The sequence below is a fragment of the Danio aesculapii genome, chromosome 15 (assembly GCF_903798145.1).
Source record: "Danio aesculapii chromosome 15, fDanAes4.1, whole genome shotgun sequence".
Taxonomy (NCBI): domain Eukaryota; kingdom Metazoa; phylum Chordata; class Actinopteri; order Cypriniformes; family Danionidae; genus Danio; species Danio aesculapii.
The window spans coordinates 21,687,480-21,713,761 of NC_079449.1; the positions used below are offsets into that span (position 1 = coordinate 21,687,480).

Here is a 26,282-nt window from a genome sequence, read left to right on the forward strand (position 1 = left end):
TTCCTGTATTTCAGAAAAATGTACATTTATAGGAGAGCTGCTTTCAACAGTTGGATAAATTGAAATAGTGAGGAAGCAATCGCTGACTTTTGGTCAGCTGTGAATATGAACATCCGTAGCAGTCACCTGGAAATTAATCATTCCAAAACAACAGCACAAGTCAGAAACAGAACGGATGTAGGAAGAAAAAAAAAAAAAAAGAGTCAGTTTGTCTCTTCAGAGAAAGTGGAACTTCCTTCTTTATTCTGGGAAAGACCTTGCCTTATTAAAATTGACACCTATTTTCAGGACTTTCCAAATCCGCCCACCCAGCTAAAACAATTACTCTTTTTAAATCCCACTACAGTATGACACTGTTTGCGCCAAACAGATCACAATCAGTTTCCCCACTTGTACAATTCATTTGATTTAGCTGAGAAGCGTTCTCCTCATGTGTCGGCCGTCTGCTGCTTCTTATTATGACAATTCTCTTTTATCCCAATCCAGCCGGCGTTCAATGCCTTTATTGTGCATTGTTTAAATCTGCCAAAAGGACAGAACCCAAATTCTGGGCATAAATGTCACCCTACAATACAACTCAGTGCATTTCCTATTCCTTTTGTTTTTACATTTGCATATGGGATAAACAAATAAAAAAACGGATTGAATTATATCATAACTAACAACCTGATTTATTCAAAGAAACCGCACTACTTTATCTTAAAAAGGGAGAGAATTTGACATAACATAAAATTCTAGCACACCTAATCAGGTTGCACATTTTTTTAGCTTAGATGTAGCGTGCGTTCTTTTGTCAGGCTATTCATTTTGGTCCCCTAACAAACGGAATGAGCACAAGCATGCTATGACCAATGAGTGAGTTGTGATGAAAGAGAAGGAAAATCACAGAAGTCTGCAGTTCCTCTCTGCCAAAGCAGCGGTAAAAGTCCAGGCAGCCAGCTGACAGCATGCCAACATAATCGTGAAGGACTGATTTTAATATTATGATGGGAAAACAGCGGGGCTCTGGCGAGCTCTCTGCGCTATTAAGAAACAGAAGGTAGTCTTTAATTTAAACATGATATATGGAAAAGCCAGTAAGGAAGAGAGACATGGAACTTTATAAATTGCTACATCTCGGTCTAACTTGATTCGAAAAAGCATGTAACTGCCGAAAACTGATTTTACTTTCTGCAAATGTATGGACAAATAGCAGTGGCAAACATGACATGTAAAAGAACGTGCTGTTTATGTAACATATGACATGTGAAATAAATTTAAGCGTAGCCGGAGATCGTGCTCTGTCGACGCATATTTCAATTCGGGGGTGGACGCTTGTTCATGACAAGCTGAAAATTAGGATGTCACTGGAATGTGGAATTTGTAATAATATTTCAGAGCAGCAGCTTTACACACAGTAATGAAAGAGCTTCTGGCAGGGATCGCAACCCTAAGTTAGGTCCTATATCTATTCAGGAAAACAGCAGGAAGAGAAAACAAGTAAATTTTAAAATAATAAAATACAAATTAAATGAAACTGTTTTTATACATACAGTAGGATGGCTTACCAACTTTTATCATAGAGAAAAATGCTTCACAAAAGCAATTTATCTACAATATGCATTTATTTGATTAACATACAGTAAATACATTAATATTGTGAATAATATAGCAATTTAGTATAAAATAGTTTATACTAGACTTTTAGATCCATTTTAAACATAAAGCTAAAGCAAAGCAGGAATTACTCCATTACTTCAGTGTCACATGATCCTTCAGAATGAATTTTAATCAGCTGATTTCGTACTGATTCTCATCATCAGTGTTATAAAAAAATCCATTTTACTGTTACAATTTTTGTAAGGTGTTGTGTGGAAAATGTCTGAATCAAGAAACAAAACCAGTTCAGAATCACAGTCCTACATTATAAATAAGCCCTCATAAGAATTTAGACAGTTGACAATATAACCATATAACTCGATATACTGTATAGACAGTGCTTCCCACACATAAACTTTACTTGGGTTGGCCGCCCATGTATATTATTGGCTGCCCAGGTATATTTAGTGGCACTTTTTTTTTACTGTTATTAACATCCTTTTACACTTTCTGTATCAGCTCAATACAACCAAACATCCGCGATCGATTAAGCAGTGAAACATCTTCTCCCGTTTACCAGTTTCGTTCCGTGCCCGCGAGACCTGTCAACAGTCCTGCAGTCTCAAGTGCTCTGCAGACCCACAGAGATGTGCATTTTTGGGACTTATAAAATTCATCCGGCCCGGGTTTCTAAACCTCCTAAAATGTCCAGAATTCAACTTTTGCTTTTGCTTTCTAAAGCTCGTATGCATTTTTGCATTACTCTTTTATTAAAGACTACTTTCCGCTTGGTTTCACAGCTGACTGCACATGATAGCCATGATACCAAGAGAAAAGGTAAATAATAGATTCATTAATCTAAACCACTCAGAAAAACTTTACAATATACTGGGAGAGGACAACATGTCATCAAAACTGGTTGCAAATTCACCATTAGACCATTTTGAGGGATGTAAAGAAAAGCAATGGTCCCAACGTATTTCCTGTTTTACACTTTTAATTTCTATAGCTTCCAAAAATCCATAAAGAGCCACACATTGATAAATAATGTTATGATATCTACAACAGAAATTAGTCCAAGGCACTCAGAAAATGTGGAAAATTTTAAAAGCCTTTATTCGCATGGCTAAAACTTAATGAAAAACAAATTAATGATGATAGTTGACTTTGTTTGTTAAATTATTTGAGTGTAGTTGGGATTTGAATGAGTCATGTGACCGTAGTACTCAAAAGAGACTCTAGACGCACCTGATGACTGTTACCCTGATGAAGGCAGATCCTTGCCGAAACGTGTAGGTTTTTTAAGATTATGCCATGAGAATAAAAGCTTTTTAAATTGTTCACATTTTCCGACTGCCTTGGACTAATTTCTGTTGTTGTTTTGATGAATCCCTTACCCAAAGAGCACCGACCAAATATTTGAGTTACCCCTGAGCGCTTTTTGTTTGTCTTTCTGGATTAATGTTATGATAGCTGTTTTAATTTTAAATTATGATTGAATTGCCTCTTGTTACAGTTATGAACTAGTTTGATAACAAGCAGGAAATGTTCATAGGCCAATGACATCACCACATTGAAATGGTCTATACCATTAGTAATGGTTAATCAACACTTTTGCCTAATTAAAAAAAAAATCTACTTTTAATCTTTTTTTAAGCAATTATGAAAATATTTTAGAGATATTGTCTGTTTTTATGACCTTTTCTGTCATTTATTTCTCATTTTCTGATTATTTGATTCATTTGGTGATGTTAATATATTACATAGGCTATTTTATATCTAAAATGCTTTGGCATTCAAGTTTGCTTTGAACTTGAAAGGGAGAGAGAAGCAGAATATACCTGTCAGTGGGTGCACATGGCTCCTGAATAGCATAAAAGTATTTCTTTTTTTATTTCAACAGTCTTTTTTTTACTTAAACCCATTAAAAAGAAACTGTATAACAGCGTCATAATAAATAAAATTATTATTAAAAATTATGTTTTGTTTGTCGCATATAGTTCACTATTTATGTAGTGTGGGTAAATGGTGTGTCTCAATCCAGCTACCACCGCAAGTATATTTCAAACCTATGTGAAGCACTGATAGATGGCATGGCTGTAGACAACAAACATCAAAATAAGTGACTTTGCTTTAGTCAGGCATTTTTTAAATATGTATTCATTTTAAGAGCAATCAAATAGGGAAATGCAGCTGAAGCAGTCGCTGTATGCTATTAAAATGAATGCATTTATTAGTCTCTGGTTGGTTATGTAGAAGTGGGATGACAAGGTGGTGTATCTGACACTCACTGATATGTGGAGCAGGCAGGATCCTAGCAGTTCGCACAGGCCCATGCCGCACAGAGAAGAGCTCCTGCGCCTCCCCATTCAGCTGCAAAGAGAAGAAACATGTTTAAAGGCACCACACGGTGATGTTTGAGAGATAAACTCAGTTCAAAGACACAGAAGAGAGGACGGTGGGTGTGAGAATGCGAAGCATAAACTGTGAATGTGCATATGGGTTTATACCAGAGTCACATCACTAAGGTTATCAGGCAAGACAAGACAGTGTCCATAAAAAATAAGAGTCCAGAGCTGATGGTGCTACACAGTTTTAACTTTTTTTAAATCAGCCAACGCACAAAAAAAGTTGATAAAGAGTGTCTGACTAAAAACACCCATGACGAATGTCCTAAACACTGTGGCATCCCTTTGGAACATTAACAGACATAAATGTCCTTGACTGTGAATCACACAATGCTCTGTTTGGTCTGAAGTGGCTTTGATGTGGTTTGATAATGAGTCACCCAACAACTAGAAGATAAACATCAGGCATCTATAGACAAACCGACGCAAGACACCACACACACACACACACACAAATAGCTGTGTAATATTATCTGCCCTTTGGATATGAACAGAAAACGAATAGATGCCACTAAAACTCAAAGTATTTGACAATGACACTTGCATCCAATATCCAATAGAGTGGTGCTGTTCAAGCGAGAATGTAAACCATAGTTGAATTGCTTTCTCATCTTCATTTTTGTTTTTTTAGGTGAGCTAGCCCTTTAAGAATAGCTCAGCCATTGTCAATTTTATATAATAAAAGTGGATAAGCGCTGGGGTCATTAAGCTCCAAAATAAGAAACAAACAAAAAAAAAAAAATCTACAAAAAGATCATAAAAGTGTTTAATTTGATTCAATCATGACTTCATGAGCCATAAATTCATGGAGAAAGTCATATTGTCTTCGTTTTGTGTCAAGAGCAGGCCAGGGTTTTTTTTATTTAAATTTTTATCTACCTCTTCTTGGAAAAGTAGTGATGAGCAGTTCACAGATTTATAATTAGTTTGAACCAATTTAAAGGATCATTTTATCCAGCTTAAAGCAGTGAACTGAATGATTCAGTCAGTCTGATTTTGGTTTGAGTATAGCTTAAAAATTTGGTCACAGCTAGTAACAGCTCACTAAAACAACAATATAGAGCAAATGCTAATTCTTTATCAAGTGAGTTACTGAGGTCATTCATTCATTCATTTATTCATTAATTTTCCTTCTGCTTATACCGAGTTCAGACTGCACGATTTTCAAAGTAATCATGTCACAGATGTGTTCACACTGCATGACTATCTGGGTTTGCGTCCCGTCACTGCTGTGTTTACACTGTAAGATGGATCGGCAACAGTGTGTTTTACACTAAATGACTTTACAATGGGAAGAATCGCCGACCACTTTGTCTCGGTCCACAAACTACGTCTCAACCAAATACACACGAAAAGTGACATGGAAACAACGTGAGGTATATTTTTTGTTATTAATTATATAATGGGAAAGAAGCCTTTAGTGGGGTAGAAAATGTACTTATTTTGCTCACCTGATTTTTGAAAGGAACTAGCAATTTCTCCTCAATTTTGTTATTTTTCAACCCATTGTATTGCTCAGATGACACGTCAAACAGATACGAGTGCTCCTGCCAAATTCGCACTAGTTTTTCCTCCATTTCTTGGGTCCAAATTAGACAGAAAATTAGGCGTTTTAAGTTCTTCCTAACCTCCTGCTGGCCTGCAGACACTAATACTACTGGATTCTGTTCTCTTATTGGTTGCAGGTCAATCGCTGATGTTATATTCAATCAGAACACATTTCACACGGCATGATTTTGAATCGCCGACGGCTTCAGATATTAAGCATGCCAAATATCTCACAGGCGTCGATGACTCATCTGTAATTCTCTCAGATCACGTCTTTGATAGCTCACACCGTGTGATTAATACTCACGTGAACAAGCTGCGATTTGCCTGTGATTTCAGGCATTTGTCTGCGATTTGTCAAAACCTATCGCAGAGTTAAAATCTGAGCTAAAATCATGCCGTCTGAACTCGGAAGTAGTGCCTGATTTATCAGGGGTCACCCCAGCGGAATGAACCTCTAACTAGTCACTGAGGTCTTCCAATGCAAATCACAAATGACTGTGATATAACCATTGATATTCTAAGGAAAACTAGTGTACAAAAAAAACTATTAGCCATAACAATCCAGTTAGACTAAAAAACGAACACTGAATGAAATTACTTCAAATTGTTACACCTAATGAATGAATGAATGAATGAATGACTGAATAAATAAATAAATGTATGTATGCATGTATGTATGTAATTTGCGGTGCGGTGGCGCAGTTGCCTCACATCACAGCGAGAAGATCGCTGGTTTGAGCCCCGGCTGGGTCAGATGGCATTTCTGTGTGGAGTTTGCATGTTTTCCCCATGTTCGCATGGGTTTCCTCCAGGTGCTCCGGTTTCCTCCACAATGCAAAAGACATGTAGTATAGGGGAATTAAATAAGCTAAATTGACCATAGTGTATGTGTGTGAATGCAAGATTGTATGGGTGTTTCCAAATGTTGGGTTGCAACTGGAAGGGCATCTGCTGCATAAAACATATGCTGGATAAGTTGGCAGTTCCCCTGATAAATAAAGGGACTAAGCCAAAAAAAATGAATGAACAGATAAAAACACATGCAACACTGAAAGAAAATGAACGAATGAATGAATGAATTAAATGTGAAAAAAAAACTGACACTTTTTACAGCGTAGAAGGCTTTTCGATCCACATAATCACCAGCATTTATACCTCCATCTGTACACTGTTTAAAAAATAAAGTAAATTTTTTAAAAGTATGTCGTAAGGCATCAACTATTTTTTAGTGTAAAAATTGGTCTCAAATGTTAGTCTGGAGTCTTGTCTTACTGTCGCCAGTAAGAAAAATCAGAATTGCTGATCAACACGATGCCATGCAAGGGCAAAAATGTGGTTGATGGAAGTCAAAGAACAATGGGGCGCAAACAAAGAGAGATCTGTTCACACTGCAGGACAAATAAAGGCAAACTGAGAAAAACAGATTTCACATGAAGGATGGAGAGCGAGCCAACAACTAAACCGCAAAACAAAGCCACCATGTACTCAATAAATGTGCTCCCCTCCAAAAAAAAAAAAAACAACGGCATGTCCGTGACTAACATATCCAGCAGTCAGAACGACCAGCTACATTTGACTCAGTCGTAATATCAATACAAACACAAATTCAATTAGTCCTAATCGCGTCATTCCAATGCCGACACTGTAATAAGCTGGTGGAAATTCAAAGATCTGTGAAACGGAAGCTGGGAGTGGCATATCGCATCGTATGAGCGGAAATATTTTGATTGGCGCCCCAAATCCTACGACCTTTTATTCAAGCTTTTTTTGTTTTAAGAATAAGCCCTGAATGCTCGTCTCTGTGTGCGTTAAATTACAGAAACGTCCTTTATCACATTACTGCCCATAATCCATGTGTCTTAAGCAGATAAGCCAGCAGAGGATGATCACTCTTTTGCACAATTAGTAGGTTTTTCGAATGCAGGATCAGAGTTGTGTTTTTATTAAAAGCGCTCAGTGCAGACTTTGTAGCTGCCAAGTGGGAGATTAATATGGCATCTACCGCACGGTACATTTGATGTGAGAGAGAGAGAGAGAGAGAGAGAGACAGAAGGGGAGAAAACAAGAGAGAGGTAATGCAAGCGGGCCACAAAACAAAACCCCCGGCTGGCAAATGGGGCAGAGGAATAATGGAATTTAGCGGATTGTGAGGTTTACATTAATGCGACTGTCATTGTGCATTACCAGACTGCTCATCCTCGCTTTACACGGCTTTAGTGGTGGCATCCATCACCAAGCTCTCAGATATTACATTACTATTTATCACAGCAATATGCAAAATTGAGACTTCTCCCTCTTGTCATCTCTGATTTCGTCATATTCATGGATGGAGTGTAGACGCTGCTCATAAAATGAGTTTTGTTAATCTTCAGCCACTCTGTGTGATGGAATTCGGTGAATTGGGAGTGAATTAACAGCATCTGGAGCTAAGGGAGGTCGAGGCTGTGTTTGTTTTCTTAGAAAGAGAAGAGCTTCTGAAAGCAGATGAAGGATGGAGATCTCACATTAGACAAGAGGGATTGGTGATGTCCGAGTCTCCTGGCCTGAAGAGCTCTTGATATAATGAGAAGCAAAATGCATATGAACTTATGATCTGCTTCCTAAAATACTCTGAGCAATGTAAAGGCTGAAAAGCATTCATGTTCACTGTGTTTATTATTTGAAAGGAATTGAATGTTTCATTGTATAATAATCTAAACATTTGAAGGTGACATGGTGGCTCAGTGGTTAGCACTGTCGCCTCACAGCAAGAAGGTCGCTGGATCAAGTGCCGGCTGGGTCAATTGGCATTTCTGTGTGTAGTTTACCTGTTCTCCATGTGTTGACGTGGGTTTACTCCGGGTGCTCCGGCACCCCCCACAAAATGTTTAAAATTTAAAATGAGCACAACAAGTCCATCCATTTACAATGTAATGCAATATTCATATAGCAATAGATAGATTTATGGCAAAATTAACAGTTATTCAATTTTAAAAAGCAAATATTATTACACCGCCACATGATGTTAAGACAAGGCCTAAAACCATTTACCCATAACATGTTAAATACAAAAAAAACATACACCATACAAGAAAAATACATGTATACATAAATGTATTCATAAAAACAAGAGTACTAAAATCGTAATTGTAATAAAGATTATCGAATAATTTAAAAGTACGACAAATAAATTCAAAATAAGAGACACATAATTCACTCTCTTTATATATTTCCAGATAATAATAATTCTGATGCAGGTTCAGTAATTTCACTTTTATGGCAATGAACAGGTTATTTTCATTGCCTTTAAAGTGAAATAACCAAACAAGCACAGGAGGCTGAAAAAAACTTAATTTTAGAAGAAGATTCAGACAGCACTTAATGCCTTTATCATCTGAACTCTTTGAAGGAAAAATCCATTCAAAATATGTTTAACATATTTTTAAATTCTTACACAAATGGCTTTCTCTTAATCTTTTATTGAATATAAATGAGTCATTCGTGAATGACCACATTGTATGACTAGATAATACTAAAGCAAAACTGATAAAGTTAATTGCAGGCTAATGTTATGATTGCATGCTAATATGTAGATAATTGTTTTTCATGTTATAAATTATAAGCTTGCAAATTTGAATTGTCTATAAATAATTGTAATACTGAAATATTTAATTTTAAACTCTAAATGTGTAGAATGTAATTCAATAATTATTTTCAACAAATTCACATCAAGTTCTGGCATTAAACTCTAGGCTGATAGGAGCTATCCAATCGACTTCCAACCACATCATCAACTCGAGGCTCCTCAATATTTAAATAACCAGTGTTGTTCAGTTAACAAATTGCAGAAAAATCTTTGGTATACCCTCCTCCATCCCAGCTCCACATATGTATAGATCTGCTACAGGATCACATGCATGTTATGTTTGCAGCAGCAGTGTTATATTATGTTATTTTCTCAGAGCATGTGTGTGTGTGAAAACACTGACAGTAGCAAGACTTGTTTCTTGCTCTGCACCAATAATCAAAGTAGCAGCAGTATAGCAGATCTACGTCACCAAGACCAAACACAAACATTTCCATATACATATTAATTTCCAAAATAAATCTCTCCAAGAGCTGTCATGAACTAAAAATCAATCATATTAAATAGAAAATAGAAAATCTTAACCATATCATTAATTTTGAATTTAGAGTAATGTCATAACATACAGTAAGAAACAGAACACACAACATGTTTTATTTTTCTCCATTTATTTATGCATTTGAATCACATTATGAGACTTTGATCTTTCTTTTGACAACTTTAAACCTAAAATAGTTGGAAAAAGTGACTTTTATTTACATTTTTAATAGTTTACACTGATATATTGTCTGGGTTGGTGTTGTACATTACAGTACAAAAACCATGTAACAAACTGCCAGTACATTTTCTGTTATTTTACAGATAAATTTTTCTATATATTATTTCTTAAACATGATATTATTTCAAACTACTAAAAATGTCAATAAAAGTCACTTTATTAAACTGTACAGCTGAATTTTTCAAAATCAAAAGTCAACAGAGCAGAGATAAATGTCCCATAATGTAATTCACAACCATAAATAAACGGAAAACACAAAATACGAGAACTGTTATTTTTACAGTGCATGTTTACATTAAAATATTACATTAAAGTGTTAAAAGTTATTTATAATAATGATATTAAATAACATTTAAATTAGGGCTACGTGGTGTTGGAAAAATCTGACATTGCAATTTTTTGTTTTGTCGCTATAATTTATTGCGATATGAAAATAACTTCACAAAATGAGTTGAATAGCTCTATTTGGAAAGATGCTATGTATTTAGATCGACTCGGGTGATCTTTTTCATGTCTTTTTTATGCAGTGCATCTGCATAAATTATAATAAATTAGAAGTAAAAATAAATAAATAAACAGTGCTTTGTGGGTTTCTAGGAAGTCGAACAGTTTTTTAAGTACAGAAATCGAACAATCAAATGTAAAAGAGCATGGTCATCATTGCATAAAAACATATATACATATATATATATATATACATATATATATATATATATATATATATATATATATATATATATATATATATATATATATATATATATATATATATATACATATATATATATATATATATACATATATATATATATATATATATATATATATATACATACATATATACATATATATATATATATACATATACATATATACATATATATATATATATATATATATATATATATATATATATATATATACATATATATATATATATATATATATATATATATATATATATATATATATATATATATATATACATATATATATATATATATATATATATATATATACACATATATATATATATACATACACACATATATATATATATATATATATATATATATATATATATATATATATATATATATATATATATATATATATATATATATATATATATATATATATATATATATATATATATATATGTGTTTTTATTAATATTTTAATCTCTAATCCTGCGGTGTGACTATTGCAGATACACACATTGCGATATCGAGGCTCCAATTATATACTGTTCAGCCCTAATTTAAATACTCACTGATGTCATTGTTGTAAAAATATGGAATTTTTTAATTAACAAAAGAAATAATAAACAAATATAACATTATATGACACATTGTGCAACAGTAATCACTCCTTACAGAGTCAAATTTTACAAACACCCAGATCCAACTATGAAAGCATAAAAGTATTTATAAACTAAAAGTACAGCAATAAATAAAAACAACACATATACAAGCACTTCTTAGCACTGTACTACATGTCATCCTTCTGTCTACCACCACTTCAATTGGCCCAATCTAATCTTCCTGCTATCTCCAGCAACACCTCCATCAAAAGATCTTGCTTCAACAACAAGAAACAAATGCACAGAAATGTACTGCAGCTTGTGTCTCTCCTGCTCCTCCTTTAAGCGCCAAAACAGGAGGTGTCATCTCAACAACAGTCACAAACACTTTACAGGCAACATACAGTCAGACAATGTGACGCTTTCAACACCTTCAACACAAAAAAGTGTGATATTCGCTCTTCCAAAGAATAGCGAGCTCATGTCCGTGATGATGCTCAGCATAATTTGTCATAAAAAGTGCAACTCTTTCCTGAGGTGATAACTGTCAGGACACTCATAAAAATAAAACAATAAAGGCTAAATCTTGCAGAGTAAGGGTGACAAAACATATTATTTGGAGGATATCTTCAACTCGTATACCCTGAAAAACCAAGGCTGACAAGTTCTCCGTTTTATTCAGGAAGTGATATCATTTATTGTTTGACATGATGAAGAGCTTAACATATTTTCACATCATTTCATCCAAGTTTAATACTAAGAACTCAAGTAGGATCAATCTAGGATTACAGACTTGTCTTTGTCTATGGCGACACCACGTGGTGAAAGAGAGTCATGTCATTGCACATTTACCCCAAAGTTCACCCAAAATTAAAATTTCTCCTTCATTTACTCATACTGAAGAGATTCTAAACTTTCATAATTTTTTTTTACCCAAAACAAGATATTCTGAAGTCATTGGAAAAGTAATTCCTCTTGATCCCAGCTTGTGTGTATTGCATATTTGTCCATTGGACTTTAATGTGACCAAACATTAAAAAGATTGCTGTTAATTTAATGTTTGCTGGAATCTAAGCATGAAATTGCATGTTCTTGAAAAAAAAGAAGATACTCCTGGTGTATCTCGGTGCATAAAGGCAATGACCTTGCCTTGCCCTAGAAAAAAATAACCTATTTTAAAACAAAAAAATGAATATATTTTGGTTTATTTGAAAAGTATTCTATGACTTTTTGGAGAATCTAGAAGGTGACTCTTTTCTTGAACTGATGGACATTGTAAGTATATAAATTAGACAAATAAGTTATTGCTGTATTATTTAATATTATATTATTTATTTAGTTTTCTATTTTCTTTCAAAGTGTATAAAGTTATTTAGAGTCTATATTTTCTTATTGTTTAAACTGCTTTTATTCAAGTCCAAATAAAACAAATAAGACTTTCTCCAGAATAAAAAATATTATCAGACATACTGTGAAAATGTCCTTGCTCTGTTAAACATCGTTTGGGAAATATTTTAAAAAGAAAAAAAAAATTCAAAGGGGGGCTAATAATTCTGACTTCAACTGGATATATATATATATACATATATATATATATATACATACATACATACTGATGATTGAAAAAAGCAACCACTGATGTCCGTAGTCGAAAGAAAACATACTTTTCTACATACTTTTAATGTTTTCTAGAAAACATTACATTTTTCCTACATTCTTCAGTGTAAAAAATTCTGGGTTACCCACAATTCCTTCACATTGTTCCAACACAAATCAATCGAGTTAACTTAATTGTTTTTACAAATTTAAGTGGATTGAACATAGAACAATTACATTTTCCAAATAAACAAATGAATAAAATAAAGAAATTTGATGATTCAGCTCATTTTAAGTTAGTGGTTTGGACAAGCGACACAAGTAATTTTGTGAAGAAAGATGCTCACACAGCCCTGGAACAAGTGGAGGATGGGTAAATAATGACTTGGTTGAGTCAAATTCAAGTGAATTTTGTATTTAAAAGCAAAACTGAATTAAAAGATACAAAAGCTCCATATTTTAAAGCAAAGGTCCAACAGTGGTGTAAAGACAAGATAACATGAAATAATAAATGTCAGTATAGAATTCGTCATGGACCATAACGGTCTACTTATATGGTCAGTAAATAAATGACTGGCAGTTGATTTACTGTGTGTAAATCATCAGAGTGAACATCTTAATATGCTTAAAAAAAGATAAAAATTAGGGCTGCACAATATATTGTTTCCACATCGATATCCCAATGTGATCATTTACAATGGTCACATCGCGAACATACACAATGTTGAGTATGTATTATAATTTATCATTCTGAAGTGTTTTTGAGGTCTGTGACTGCGTGAGGGGTTTAAAAGCATTGATGCCTGTTAAATTTTACTTATTGTAACTGGAAAAATTAATAATGATTAATGATTTTGTAGTTTATAAAATGAAGACTATGTGGTATTATTTTACACTTGATTATTCAATTACTGTATACCTGAATACAGTTTGACTCCTCAGAAAACAATAAAACGCTTTTTATTTAATTTGTATCTGTTTCATTATCGAGTTTATCTATGCTTGTAGATGGTATATTATATTTTGTGCTCTCCCATACAGAATCACACCAGTCAATCTAAAACTTATAGATTCTTTTAAAATAATTATTCTCATTTAGTGAGATTGTATTCGTATAGCAATATATATCCTAGAATAATAAATTATCACAATGTAAGATTTTTCCAATATTGTGCAGCCCTAATTAAAATGTATAAAATAAATGCAGCTTGTGGCGATAAGAGAACAGAACTTTGGAAAGACCTTAAATATTTTTTAAACATTGTACAATAATTATGGGCACAGGTATAATTGAATCCCCATTGGCGGTCCAAAACTTTTTGTTAAATGATCCTAGTTGTAGTAGCGTCAAAATGTTCATCTTGCCTTTATCCAACCCACTTTAGAAACCAAAAATTGTTGATAAAATGTATATGTAAGCCTACTTGACAAACCTTTGCAGCATAAAATACTGATCACTTGTTTAAATTCTTGATATTTAATGGAGCAAGGCAATTTGCACATTATTTTCTTTAGTATTTTTTTCTTCTGGAGAAATTCTTTTTTGTTTTATTTTGGCTTTTAACCATTTTAGGTCAATATTATTAGCCCTCTTAAGCATCAAAAACCCAATCGTTATACAATAACTTGACTGATGACCTTAACTTATGGTTAACCTAATTAACCTGGTAAATCCTGAAAAATATCTAGTAAATTATTACGTACTGTCATCATGGCAAAAATTAGAAAATTATTAGAAATTAGTTGTTAAAACTATTACATTTAGAAATGTGTTTAAAAAAAATTCTTTTATATTTCCCCCCAAATTCTGTTCAATAGAAAGAACTCAAATTTAACAGGAGGGCTAATAATTCTGACTTCAACTGTATATGTCTGAAGAAAAACATGTTAACTAAAGTCCAGAAATGACTGGTACAATCATGTTCAATATAGTAGGAATGTGTGTAATATCTAATTCAGATGTATTAAATATGTCATGCTGTCATGTGATTTACAGTGCCTTTTGAGTTACTGTTACTGCCATTCACGACTCTCTCTGGCAGCCTCATAGTACAGTGTCCATTGCACGTGCATTTCTGAATCTCAACAAAAGTATCAAGTCACCAGTATAAGCTGTCCCTACTGTTTTATGAATGCTGTGAATTTGGTCTTTTCACATACTATTCTTGGCCTACCATAGACAAGTATTTACATTCGACTGCAGACCATGTGGTGCAGAGAGAGACTTACTGATATGCTCCAAATCTGCATTCCGTCAGTATAGCCAATCATCAAGCAGAGAGGTGGGTCATTGCCGCTGCTGTGCATCTCTTGGAACTCTGGTAAGCGGGCCACATCTGGCCAGAGGACAAGAAACACACTTTATCGTAGCTTAAGTATTGACACATATAGAAAAGAGAAAGTAAACCACAAATGTTTGACATAAACATTAAAAATTTAAATAAACAAACAAGGTACAGAAGATCCCAACAATGTTAGAAATATAATGATTCAAAGCTTATCTAATAACTTGCCTTTTTTACTACCATATTTCATTTTATCGACATTTTTAAAAATGTAGAAGTGAAGATTATGGCATAAATTGTTCCTGTACAACTCTTGTGTCACATGCTCAGTCGCTGTAATCCCAGGATACAAAGGACTAAAACTGGAGATGCCAATATGCTAAATAAACTCATTAATAAATGAAACTATAATTGACTCATCACTAAGAAGTAAATGAAGTCAGACATCTTTTCCATTCCATGACATGTTTGCTGAAATGAGGGTCATGTTCAGCTAGTATCGGAGCAATAAAAATCTTCACTAACACAATATGGCAATATAAATATGAACTATGGCATTAGTTGCAAATCATATTTAGACAGTAATTTTGGGGGGATTTATTCATTTATTTGTTTTTGCAACAATGATACAAAAACAATAATGATACAAAATATTATATTATAGAACAAACCCTGGTAAAAAAAAATTAATAAATCACAGCTAGTAACTTTTGAATCTCTGATATAAATAAGAAAGGTTTCTTTATCTCCAAATCAGCTTATTAGACTGATTTCTTATTGATCGTGCGATATCCTGTTGTCTGAATGCCTGTTGAAAATTTGTTATGATAATATATGAGAAAAATTATTACATTCATTTTGAAATTACATTAATATATATATTACGGTTTTACATTGTATAGTAAAAAGTAAATAAAGCCTTTGTGAGCATAAAACTAAATTGAAAACTGAATAAAAATTGAATATTAAAATATACTAGCTTGCCAGTTTTAATGAACTGGACAAATTAGCATTAGAAAACTAATTTTAGATTGAACACAAATTTGACATTTTATTAGATATTTAAAATTTCTAAGTTTTATTAGACCTACTGACATGTGCAAATTAAAGAACACAGACTTGCGTTAAATTTCACTTCCCATAAATATTGCATTTAAATATGCATTGAGGTCAGCCCCAAAAATATCTGTCCAGCCCATTTAAATTACTTTGTGCTTTCAGAAAAAAAAATCCAGACAGTACTTTTTAATGCAAAAAGAGCATCTGCATCGGTGCATGCTGTGACCCCAAAACAAAAATGACTTACCGTTAATGTCTGTTTTTTCAAAACGGACCCAAACTATTTTCTCTTTTTCATCATTTGGAGGTGCCCCAGTGTATGCCTGAAATTTCCAAGAAAAAGGCAAAGATATGACGCTTGTTGTTACTATTAACTGCTTATACTTCTAAGAACTAGATTCACAGGTTCTTGATACTAAAATCCTACTACTTGAAAGTAAATGCACTGAAAACCATGAAAACTAAATCCTGTCAATGACTACAAATTTAAAAAGGTGATAGCAACGTTTTATCTCCTACATTTATTCGCAGAATAGAGGGCTTATGGCTTGCAACAGCAAATTATAAATATGCAATTGCTAGTTTATGTCAAAATGTTGTGAAATAAAAACCTAGCCATGTCAGTATTGTTAAAAAGCCTATAAACTTGCAAATGCAAGAAATAAAGTTGCAAATCTAAGGGGGAAAATCTTAATTGCAGAACTATTTTGTAATTAATTTTTATCATCTTGCATTTGTATCTTGCACATCTAACATTTTTTTCTCTCTAAATCTTGAAGACAAACTTGAAATTATAAAAATCTACAAAGCTTTTAGGACAGAATTTAATTTTATCAACAAGGACACCAAATTACAACAAACAAAAAAGGTGAATTTCTAGTTCTGTAAACACAAACTTAAAAGAAAACAATTACCTGAGGGACTACATCCTGCAGGAAAGTAACTACACTCTCCATGTACGACTGCTCACTGCAAAAGAGTCAAACCAGTACTCATGATTAAAAATAGATATCTGAACAAGAAAATATCATTACACATAAAAGTATGAGCAGGAATTTTCTTTTTACCATATTTTGGTTTACGGCAACACATCTTAATATTTACAATCCTGATCACTGGATTTACACATTCAAAAAAAAAGAAATTGTGCTCTTACGTTGCAGCCTGTGCTCGAACCACAACCCCACCAGCACAGCGGCTAGGTCTGCGCGGCGAGTCAGACGCCATGGTCAACCACTCAGTATCCTGTTGAAGCAGAGTACATGAATTTATTATGATATTATATCACACATCATGACTTTCACAAAATAATTACACTAAGCTTCACTTTGGGTAACTTACATCTGCACTGTTTATCATTGATAAATATGGTCTCTGTATAACCCTACACTGAGAAGGTAAATTATAAGACTAAATATGATAACTGCATCACTTCAGAATGGCAACACTTTGCTGATGGATGTAAAAAAAATGAAAATAAAAATGTGAATCATGGCTTAGATTAATCTGCACTGTAGGCACATTTCTATTAAGAATTAATCGTGGAAAAAAAGTTACAACACAGGCAACTTAAGACGACAAAGATCTGTGCGAGATAAACAAAAGCAAACTCTTCAACTGAACTCCAGCAGGTTTTACTAGGAACCAGACTTCGATATACTACAATAATATGTGTGTAACGTTACAGTGTACCTCATAGTTTAGTAACAATTTGCCATAAATGTTAAATATTTTATTGTGAGACGATGTCCATGGAGATGTAAAATGTCAGAGTAACACAGCTGGCAGTTTTGTCCGTTCAAACATTTCATCATATCAACTATCTCCCACTCTGTCTGTTAGCTTAGCCAATACCGCTATCTGTCATTACAACGCTTCAAAGACAATAAACCGAACAATGACAATAACTTACATGACTTACTGATAAAAATTTCTATATAATGTATAACTGAAATGTAGCGTTGGGTATGAAATTAAGCGACATTTGTACTGACCAGAGGCTTTGTGTTTTCAGAGCAACGGAGGTCCTCACAAAACGCCACAGTGAAGCTGACATGCAGCGGAAACAACAAAGGCTTTGGCCAACCAAAAATAAGCATTGGAACCGAGTAGCCAATGGAGTTAGGGCAAAGGCGGGCGCTTGGGCATTTTGACCAATCATAGATGACGGGAGGTGTTTGGGTTTTTTTTTGTTCGTGAACGAATCTAACGAGGTTGTTAAAATTAACGTTCACATCAAGATGGAATGTTAAAAAAAAACTTTGTTTGGTTCGTGTTCATACCAGCATATCTACATCTGAAAATGTGCACAAGTCTTGATAAACCCTCATGTTGCATCACGTCACGTTGGTGTGTTTATTTACATCGAAATATCGCGTGACGATCACCCGCCGAGATACTTCGTTCATCTTCGTCTTCATTCGGAAAGCGAGGCTTTTGACATAAAAAGCTATGAATGGATGTGACTTAGCGCAGATGCCCAAACTAGGCCCCGCGGGTCAAAGTTGGCCTATGGTAACCTTTGATTTGGCCCGCCATCCCATCTAATAATGGTTTAGAGATTGTCATTTCAAATTTAATGTACTCTTTTATTTGTTTGTTTGATTGTTAAGCTACAATACGCTATCTAAAACACAGTTTCTTAAAATACACCGGTCATTGTTTTGGCCCAAGGTGCACACAGGTAATGTGTTTTTATAAGTAATTTTTATGAAAGCTGCTTAAAAACATTCATTTAACTAAGGTTTAGACCTAGCTTAAGCTAAGCCTTGTTTGTGAAACTGAACCTCAATGTTTCAATATAAATGGTGTAAATTAATCAGATTTAGTGTAAAATGTACATGCGACGGATAGACGACAATGCATAGACTTTGGTGAGTGAATCAAGGCAAAGGCAGATTCTGCTTGACTAGTATATTCAACGTTGAACTCCAGTGTTATAAATATGCTTGTTTATGTTTTTATTGGAATAAGTTATAATTTAAAAAGTTATCCTGCATTAGTTAATACGATTCAAAATAATTTTTTCTATTTATTTTTTTAATATTATGAAAAAATACTAATTAGGAAATTACTTATGGCAACTTTAATGTGAAATAGTTTGGTATATTAATCTTCAGCCCACGGCTGTCAATGAGATTTGGTTTTTGGCCCTTCACATGAAATAGATTGGGCAACCCTGACTTAGTGGTTGTCCCCATCAGGGAATTACGTTTAATGATTTAAATGAGTGATATTAAATTAACTCAGATCCAAACATGGGAACAGACATTTTATATCTTCAAAACATCCTATGTTTTTATTAAGGAAAACGCTTTTTTATTGACCTGTTAAGCATAGCAGCACCTTCTGTTTAGAATGACACTTACTCCCATCAGAGAGACAAACAAACAATGTTAATGAAATCCGTGGAAACATTAAAATAACCAGATTAAAATGCATTATTCATAAAGTTCATGCTCACATTCAACATTAACATTAAACCTTATGACACAGGGTTAAGATATCAGTGAACACTACAAATGACTTACCGTTCTCCTTGTCCATTAAAACCATGTACAAAAAACAACCAACAGCATTGATTCCTAAAAACTATTTTTGAAACAGGTGACATGATAGCTGCAGGGAGATATCTTCTCAGAAGATAGTTTCTTTTTTTGGTCATTTTCTCCCAAGTCCTCCAGGCAGCACAAATCCAAAGTAAAGTGCAAATATCCCTAGTTGACCCATCATTTCTACCTGACTGACCCGAAGCGTAATAGAAGTGAGCAGTGGACATACAAATGCATAAAAATTTAAAACCCATTTAAAATCAGACAAAACAACACATTTTCTTTTTCAATGGTCTGTAAAATATAAAGTATAACATAAAACACACTAAAATTGGAGTGTTGTGAATGGAAGCGAGTGATTTTTTTTTCTTTTGACATTGTTACTTGCTTCAGGATTTGGTTTCTCAATAGCTTATATAAACTATATGAATATCAGTCTGACCGTCCAGCATGAATGAATGGATTGCATTGTAACAGCAGCACAAATGTCAGCAAACACATACAGTAGTCTTCCCATGCTGAAGCAGCACTTGGGCGTTTTCAGACTGACCACTTCCGCCACCACCGTTCCTAGCCGAGGGCTCTGTACTCGGTATCTGCGAGGATGTACAAGAGGACTCTTTAAGAGGGGACTGGGTCAAACAACTACGGGACTTCTTCGCCTCAGGAGAGGAGGAGAAATCCTCCAGCACCCGTTTGCCAGTCGGTGTTCTGTCACAATTGGCCCCATTTTCCAGCAAGTCATTACAGGGCAGGTCCTCAGAGTTTGTAAGGCTGTCAGAAGGTTCAAATATCATGCATGCACCAGAGCTGCCATTTTTCTGTTCCAGGATGGGTTGTACTGGAGCATCAGGAACCTAAAAAAGAAGGAAAAACTATAACTGAAAATAAAGTAAAGCTTAGGCATGTTGATGTTTTTGGAGGGTTCAGACTGGGTTGGTTTGATTAACACAACCCTGGGTAAGAATGCTCTGTATGGACGCTGCATTTGGAAAAAAGTGTTAAGCCATTCAAGCTCTGGCATGCACCGAACAGGCATACAGAGACTTCTAAAAAGATAAGTCTCACTCTCAATCCTCTTCCTCTAGTGCTATTTGATTGATAGAAATATGAATACAACACAAATTAACGACATTTTAAATGAATAAAAAAACTAATTTCACAAAAATCTTGAAAAATCACAAGAAGCAACAAATGGTCAGACATATCAACTGCATTACCCACAACTGTTTAGTACAGGGATTGAAGATGCCATCTCCTTGTAAATTAATTTCCAGTACTGTTGTGACTCCTTTACTTATTTTATAATAGGTTATACAATTTAAAAGTTATAAGTAAACGTTTATAAGTCAAAAATAAGTTATAATAAGCTCTTTATGCGTTCTCAGCAGATAAAAAATAGCATGTTTTCGCACATACAGCAAGTAGTGATGGGAAGTTCGGATCATTTTACTGACTCGGACCTTTGAGTCTACTTCAGCGAGGTAAACAAATCTTTTTTCAAATCATTTCGTTAAATTTGCCAAAATATTATTAAAATGTTACGAGATGCTTCCAAACTCATCTACAACTACACCAAACATTGATCACACTACACACAAGTCATAATTAGAATGCTATAAGAAAGAGAAAATAATTATTTATTGTTTACCTGGTCTTTTGTCTATGATTATGTACGCTCACCTCTTCTGACATGTCTTCAATTTTGAGGGGTTCGTTCACATTACACAGACAGTCCCATAATAAGCTAACCAATGCACACAGTCTGAGCTGAAAGGAGCTATGATTAGTTCACCTTTCGAGTCGTCTGGTTTTTGAGTCATTCGTTCATCATGTGACAGCATGTAAAGAGAGACGACTCGAACTGAGGACTCAAGAAATGAATGAATCAAATATTTTTCCAGCTCTAAATGCATATGATTGGCTTCTGCCTTTCATGTGATAAACGAATGACTGGAACCAAGGACTCGAGAGATGAACGGATCAAATCTTTTTCCGGCTCTGACTGCAAATGATTGGCTTTTATCTTTCACGTGAAGAACAAATGACTCAAACCCGATAGAAGACTTGAAAAAGGAACTAATCTTCAACTCCACCTGCACAAATGTGTGCATGCTCAAATGAACGAATCCCTCCCTGGGAGGACTCATCGTTCTCGAGTCATACAAAAGATTCATTCAAAAACAACCCATCACTTACAAGCATATTTAGCCGTTTTTGAATGTTCGGTAATGTCCAAATATTTGTCATACAACACTTTTGTCTTCATATCTTTAGGTTTAGTCTTTAAAAATGCATATCAGAATACTTATTTTATTTTCTGGACCAAGCACACAAGTGTGAACACACAAATAATTTAAAACTACAATATAATCTATTACAAAAGAAAAAAAAAGACAGTTCAAATATAAAATCTGAAACATTCCTAACCTGAGTCTGCAAAGAGTTGATGCAAGGTTTAGAAACAGCGCCACATTTTGTTCCTTGAAGATTGTACACAGTCTCATAAGGTGGCAAGCACTCGCTGGATGTCCCAAATGACTCCAAAGAGATAACAATGGCACTGGTATTATCAGCACGGAGCATGCGCTGACGCCATCGCAGTAAGGCATGGTTCACGAGCAGAACAGCATTTGAAACATTTCCCTTTTGATTCTTCGCCTGTTGGAATAACCATTCATGAAAGTGAATGTTTCTAAAAGTAAACATTAATGACATTGGCCTAAAATATCAGTTTAAACGACTCACCTTGGCCTCGTCATTGTCCTGACAAATGGACACAGCCTCCTGCGGTGATACCATGTTCCATAACCCATCACTGCCTAAGATAATGTAGCGGTGCTGCTTCAAATCCAGCTTGATTACAGCAGTATCAGGCTCTGGGGATACTACAAACTCTCCACTGTAGAAGTCATAACTCCACAGATCACCTGAAGACACATTTAGTGAATTAAATAACTGGATATATATTCTAAAAATATATAAAAATCAGTTTTGTTTATGCACTTTAGTCAGCCAAGTCTTGATTGCCAAGATCTTTAAAACCTTTGAATATTAGGGGGAATCAATATAGATATTACAATTTTCTTTTAATTCATCTCCTTATTTTACAATCAGCTTTTTTTTTTATCTAGCCCATCAGACAGTCTTTGTGTAACCTCTAAACAACCGTGTTTCAATATTAGACATTTTGTTTGTTGTTGCAAAACAAGAGTTTATCACAGTGGTATGTTGCAATTGACAGAACATCAGACAATCTCTGCTGACTTGTCAGGCGTTCTGAAACTCACTCAATATCCTTAAGACTTTTTTCAACCATAACAACAATGTTACAAAATTGTTTAGTTTTCACCTTACCAAGAGCTCGGGCCACAGCCAAAAAAGGGATCTGATCAATGACGGTGCTCCTCCTCACTGGTCCATTGTGGGTAAGTCTAGGCCTCTTCCACACTACCCTATTAACTCCAGACTTTTTAATCACGCTAGAAGAGATATTTGACAATTATCAGTGATGCCGGTTAATGTTTAACAAAAAAAAAAAAACACATTATAATTTATAATCCAGCTAAAATGAAGCCATAGAAGTATACCAAAGTCATTACAAAACATATTTCTAAAGCATACAGGTCACAAAAAGCTAGTCTACATCAAGCAGACATGCTTGCAGTGTTCTTTTAGGCTAAAAGACAAAGAAAGATTATAAATAGATTATATAAATGATGACAAACTGTTATGCTATCCTGCTTTTAAAAGCTCTATGTGCATTAACAAAAACCAGTCAGACCACTTTAGACACAAAGCGGGTTACAATTTGTGTTTTTCTGATGAGTGTTGACAAAACAAAAGGGTAATGATGGTTACATGAAAAAGATAATCCAAAAAATACACAATATAAAACCCTGTGTGGCTTACATGTATGTGAAGATTAAATATAGTGATTAAAAAGACTAACTGTCTGTGATATACTGTTTTATATAAGAACTCACCTGCCACCGAGCCCCTCTATTCTTTCCCTTTCCTTTGGAAGGTCAGGTTTGTGGTCCTGAGTAATTTCCACTGCTCGGATGAACTCCTCAGAGGGGTGATCCTGTACCCCTAGCACTACAGCTGAGTCACCAACATGGGCAACGTACATACGGTCGCGTCTTAATACCACAATACTTGCAGTCGTGCCAGATGTGCTTGGGAGACCTGTAACCGTTTTTGGCCATTCCGCTATAAGAAAGCAGATTAAGTATATATGGGATGAGTTTACATTTCTGGGAAATGCACATAAAAAACATGTATCGTCATAAAAAAACATAAGGCTTCTTTATTTTTATTCATTAAAAGTACATGGAGACCAGGGGCAACTATGCTAAATATTCAGTTTGATTTCGGTTCAGCCCTGGTTGTTTGTTGATCCAATAGCAAGTGCACGATGTTAAATACAAGTATAAAGTGTGTGCCTAAAATGTTATGAGCTTGTCCACTTTCAGCCACTTCCAGGGGTAGTCGAAAGGTGCAAACAGGAATCTCTCACTAATTTTGATCTGATCAAAGCACATTTAATACATATGTAAATAAGCTCTTTGTGTTCCATGCAAGAAACAATTATGCAGGTTTGAAATGGCATGACAGTGAATGACAAAATAAATTAAAATAATGGGGCTAACTGTTATTTTAAAACACAATCTGTGATATATTATTTGGACAAAAGAATGAATGTCACACAATCGCTCTGAAATGCAGACTAACTTGGGCTTCACTGCCATGTTTCTTCTTTAAAACATAATTTGCTGTTGTATTCTTCTTTTGTGTTTTGTCATATATTTATATACCTTTGATTATTTTAATGTAAAAACAGGCATATAGTAAGTAAAACAGTTCTATTTTCACATGAAGTAGTAGCATTGTTTGCATTGAGTCTTAAATTTGGTAAACATGGCGTCCACAAGGGGGCGACCCACCACATGTATAAAACAAGTATTTTAATGATAAAACTGGAAACTTCATCGAATGTGAGTGTATATTTTTCCAATTTTATTCTCGTTTGTTCTTTTAGTGAAATACTTCTAATTACCAAAAAATGCCATGCGCACATTTAAACCAACTAACACGGGTGTTACAGGAGTTGAGCTGATTTTAGCAAGCACAACACTATTCTGATATGCAGCATTTCCAATTCAGCTATGGATTGATTAGTTGTGTTCTGTCTCGCATGCAGGGGTTGTGCAACTCATTGGCGGGATGCATCTGATGTTGCAACTTTCATTCATAAAGACCAGCTGCCCGAATCTGTCCAATGCACGTCCATATAGTGGCAGATACTTCACAGCAGCGTTAAACGAGAACATATGTAATAAAAAATATAAAACTTCGCTTCAAAAACTTACGTAATTTTTTCCACATGGCATGGTGACAAGTGATGAACCCTTTTCGCAAAGCCGCGCACACCTCCTCGTCGTCCTCAGACCAAAAGCCTCTTTGTTTTTTGATGTGATCCCACAAATGGTCGCGAGCAAAGCGTGCGGCGTCCGGACCCCCGTGTCCATCGAACACCGCAAACAGAGCCACAGCGCGCGGCCGACGGGCGTGTACGGACGAGGGCATCGACGCATGCTGAAGAGTAGAGATTGGCTCGTCGTCTTGAACATAAGTAACCGTGATAGATCCGGGGATGGAGTCTTGAATTGAAGCGTCGGGGTTTTGGTCTTTTGCTGGTGCCTCGACCTCGCCACGTTCGGCGGCGTCCAGTTCATCCTCACTCGGCGCATCCTCCTGCTTCATCGTTACGAGGTCCTCCATGTATTTCCGACCGCCCTGGTCGTAATAAATACTTGCTCGGCATGAAAATATCCCATCCATGATTTAATCGAATAAAAAGGCCGGTTGAAGAGTAACGTTGAATACTAGGCAGGATTCAGGCCGGGTGCGCGCTTTCCTCTTTGTTTACCTTCGGTGTTGTGAGCATGCGCAGAAACACCATGACAATAGGGTCAATGGAAGCCTTTAGATTTTTGACCCTTGATTTAACTGAGAATAGCCTCTTTCTTCATCTTATACGGTTTAATGGCGGCTGACAAGCCAACGAGAAGACTTGAGACGGTTATAACAAAGTGGAACCAGTTTAAAATATCTATCTATCTATCTTAGATAAACGTTGCATTACGTTTATGTAATTTTTATAATATTCATTTGTTATATTACAGTATTTCATGTAACGTTATTACAGCAGACTGGGTGAGATTGTTTTGATTGTTTTGTTTTTATGTGTGTGTCGGTATGGGAAAAGTTTAGGGTTTTTCCCTCGCCGAGAGATGCACATAAATACTGCCATTGCGTATGAGTGCTGTGTTCCATTTAAACAAGGCAATTTTATAAACATTTTAAATAAAAATTTCACCTGTATATTGGTGCAAGCCATTAATTTATTTAAGTTACAGCATGTTTTTTTCCTTGTGCTTATTTGTCTCAAAGATCAGTGTCATATAATGATGAGTGAAAGTTACTGTTATTGAGAATAAATACAGAGCTTATTGTGATCTTCAGCCAGCCAGCCCGACGGCTTCCGGTGAACTGTCTTTCCATTACAAAACCCGCCACGTTTAAGATCTGTTTTCTTAAAA

General features: G+C 34.8%; 2 protein-coding genes across 5 annotated transcripts in view; both read right to left on the reverse strand.

Moving 5' to 3' along the window:
- bcas3 (BCAS3 microtubule associated cell migration factor) overlaps positions 1-18,178 on the reverse strand; it is a 386,382-nt gene extending 368,204 nt beyond the window's left edge. For all 4 annotated transcript variants that reach the window (XM_056473462.1, XM_056473465.1, XM_056473461.1 and 1 more), the window contains exons 1-6: positions 18,118-18,178; positions 17,280-17,368; positions 17,038-17,092; positions 16,371-16,446; positions 15,009-15,115; positions 3,870-3,951 (exon numbers count right to left, since the gene is read on the reverse strand). In XM_056473462.1, coding sequence (XP_056329437.1) covers positions 3,870-3,951; positions 15,009-15,115; positions 16,371-16,446; positions 17,038-17,092; positions 17,280-17,350 — 391 coding nt within the window. In that variant the 5' untranslated portion in view covers positions 17,351-17,368; positions 18,118-18,178. The remainder of the gene's footprint in view (positions 1-3,869; positions 3,952-15,008; positions 15,116-16,370; positions 16,447-17,037; positions 17,093-17,279; positions 17,369-18,117) is intronic.
- Positions 18,179-19,407: 1,229 nt separating this feature from the next.
- Positions 19,408-25,625, reverse strand: ppm1da (protein phosphatase, Mg2+/Mn2+ dependent, 1Da). The gene is made up of 6 exons (XM_056474410.1): positions 25,050-25,625; positions 23,661-23,889; positions 23,032-23,156; positions 22,423-22,604; positions 22,105-22,335; positions 19,408-20,531 (listed from the first exon to the last, which is right to left on the reverse strand). Exons 1-6 carry the CDS (start codon positions 25,519-25,521, stop codon positions 20,163-20,165), a joined length of 1,608 nt encoding a protein of 535 aa, XP_056330385.1. The 5' UTR covers positions 25,522-25,625; the 3' UTR covers positions 19,408-20,162.
- Positions 25,626-26,282: the final 657 nt, after the last annotated feature.

Excerpts from the sequence above, each read along its gene's own strand:
- ppm1da (XM_056474410.1), bottom strand. The coding sequence starts at position 25,521 with ATGGATGGGATATTTTCATGCCGAGCAAGTATTTATTACGACCAGGGC. Across the intron at positions 23,157-23,660 it reads ATAGAGGGGCTCGGTGGCAG|CGTGATTAAAAAGTCTGGAG; the intron begins GTGAGTTCTTAT and ends TATCTCTTCTAG. Across the intron at positions 22,605-23,031 it reads GGCTGTGGCCCGAGCTCTTG|GTGATCTGTGGAGTTATGAC; the intron begins GTAAGGTGAAAA and ends ATGTGTCTTCAG.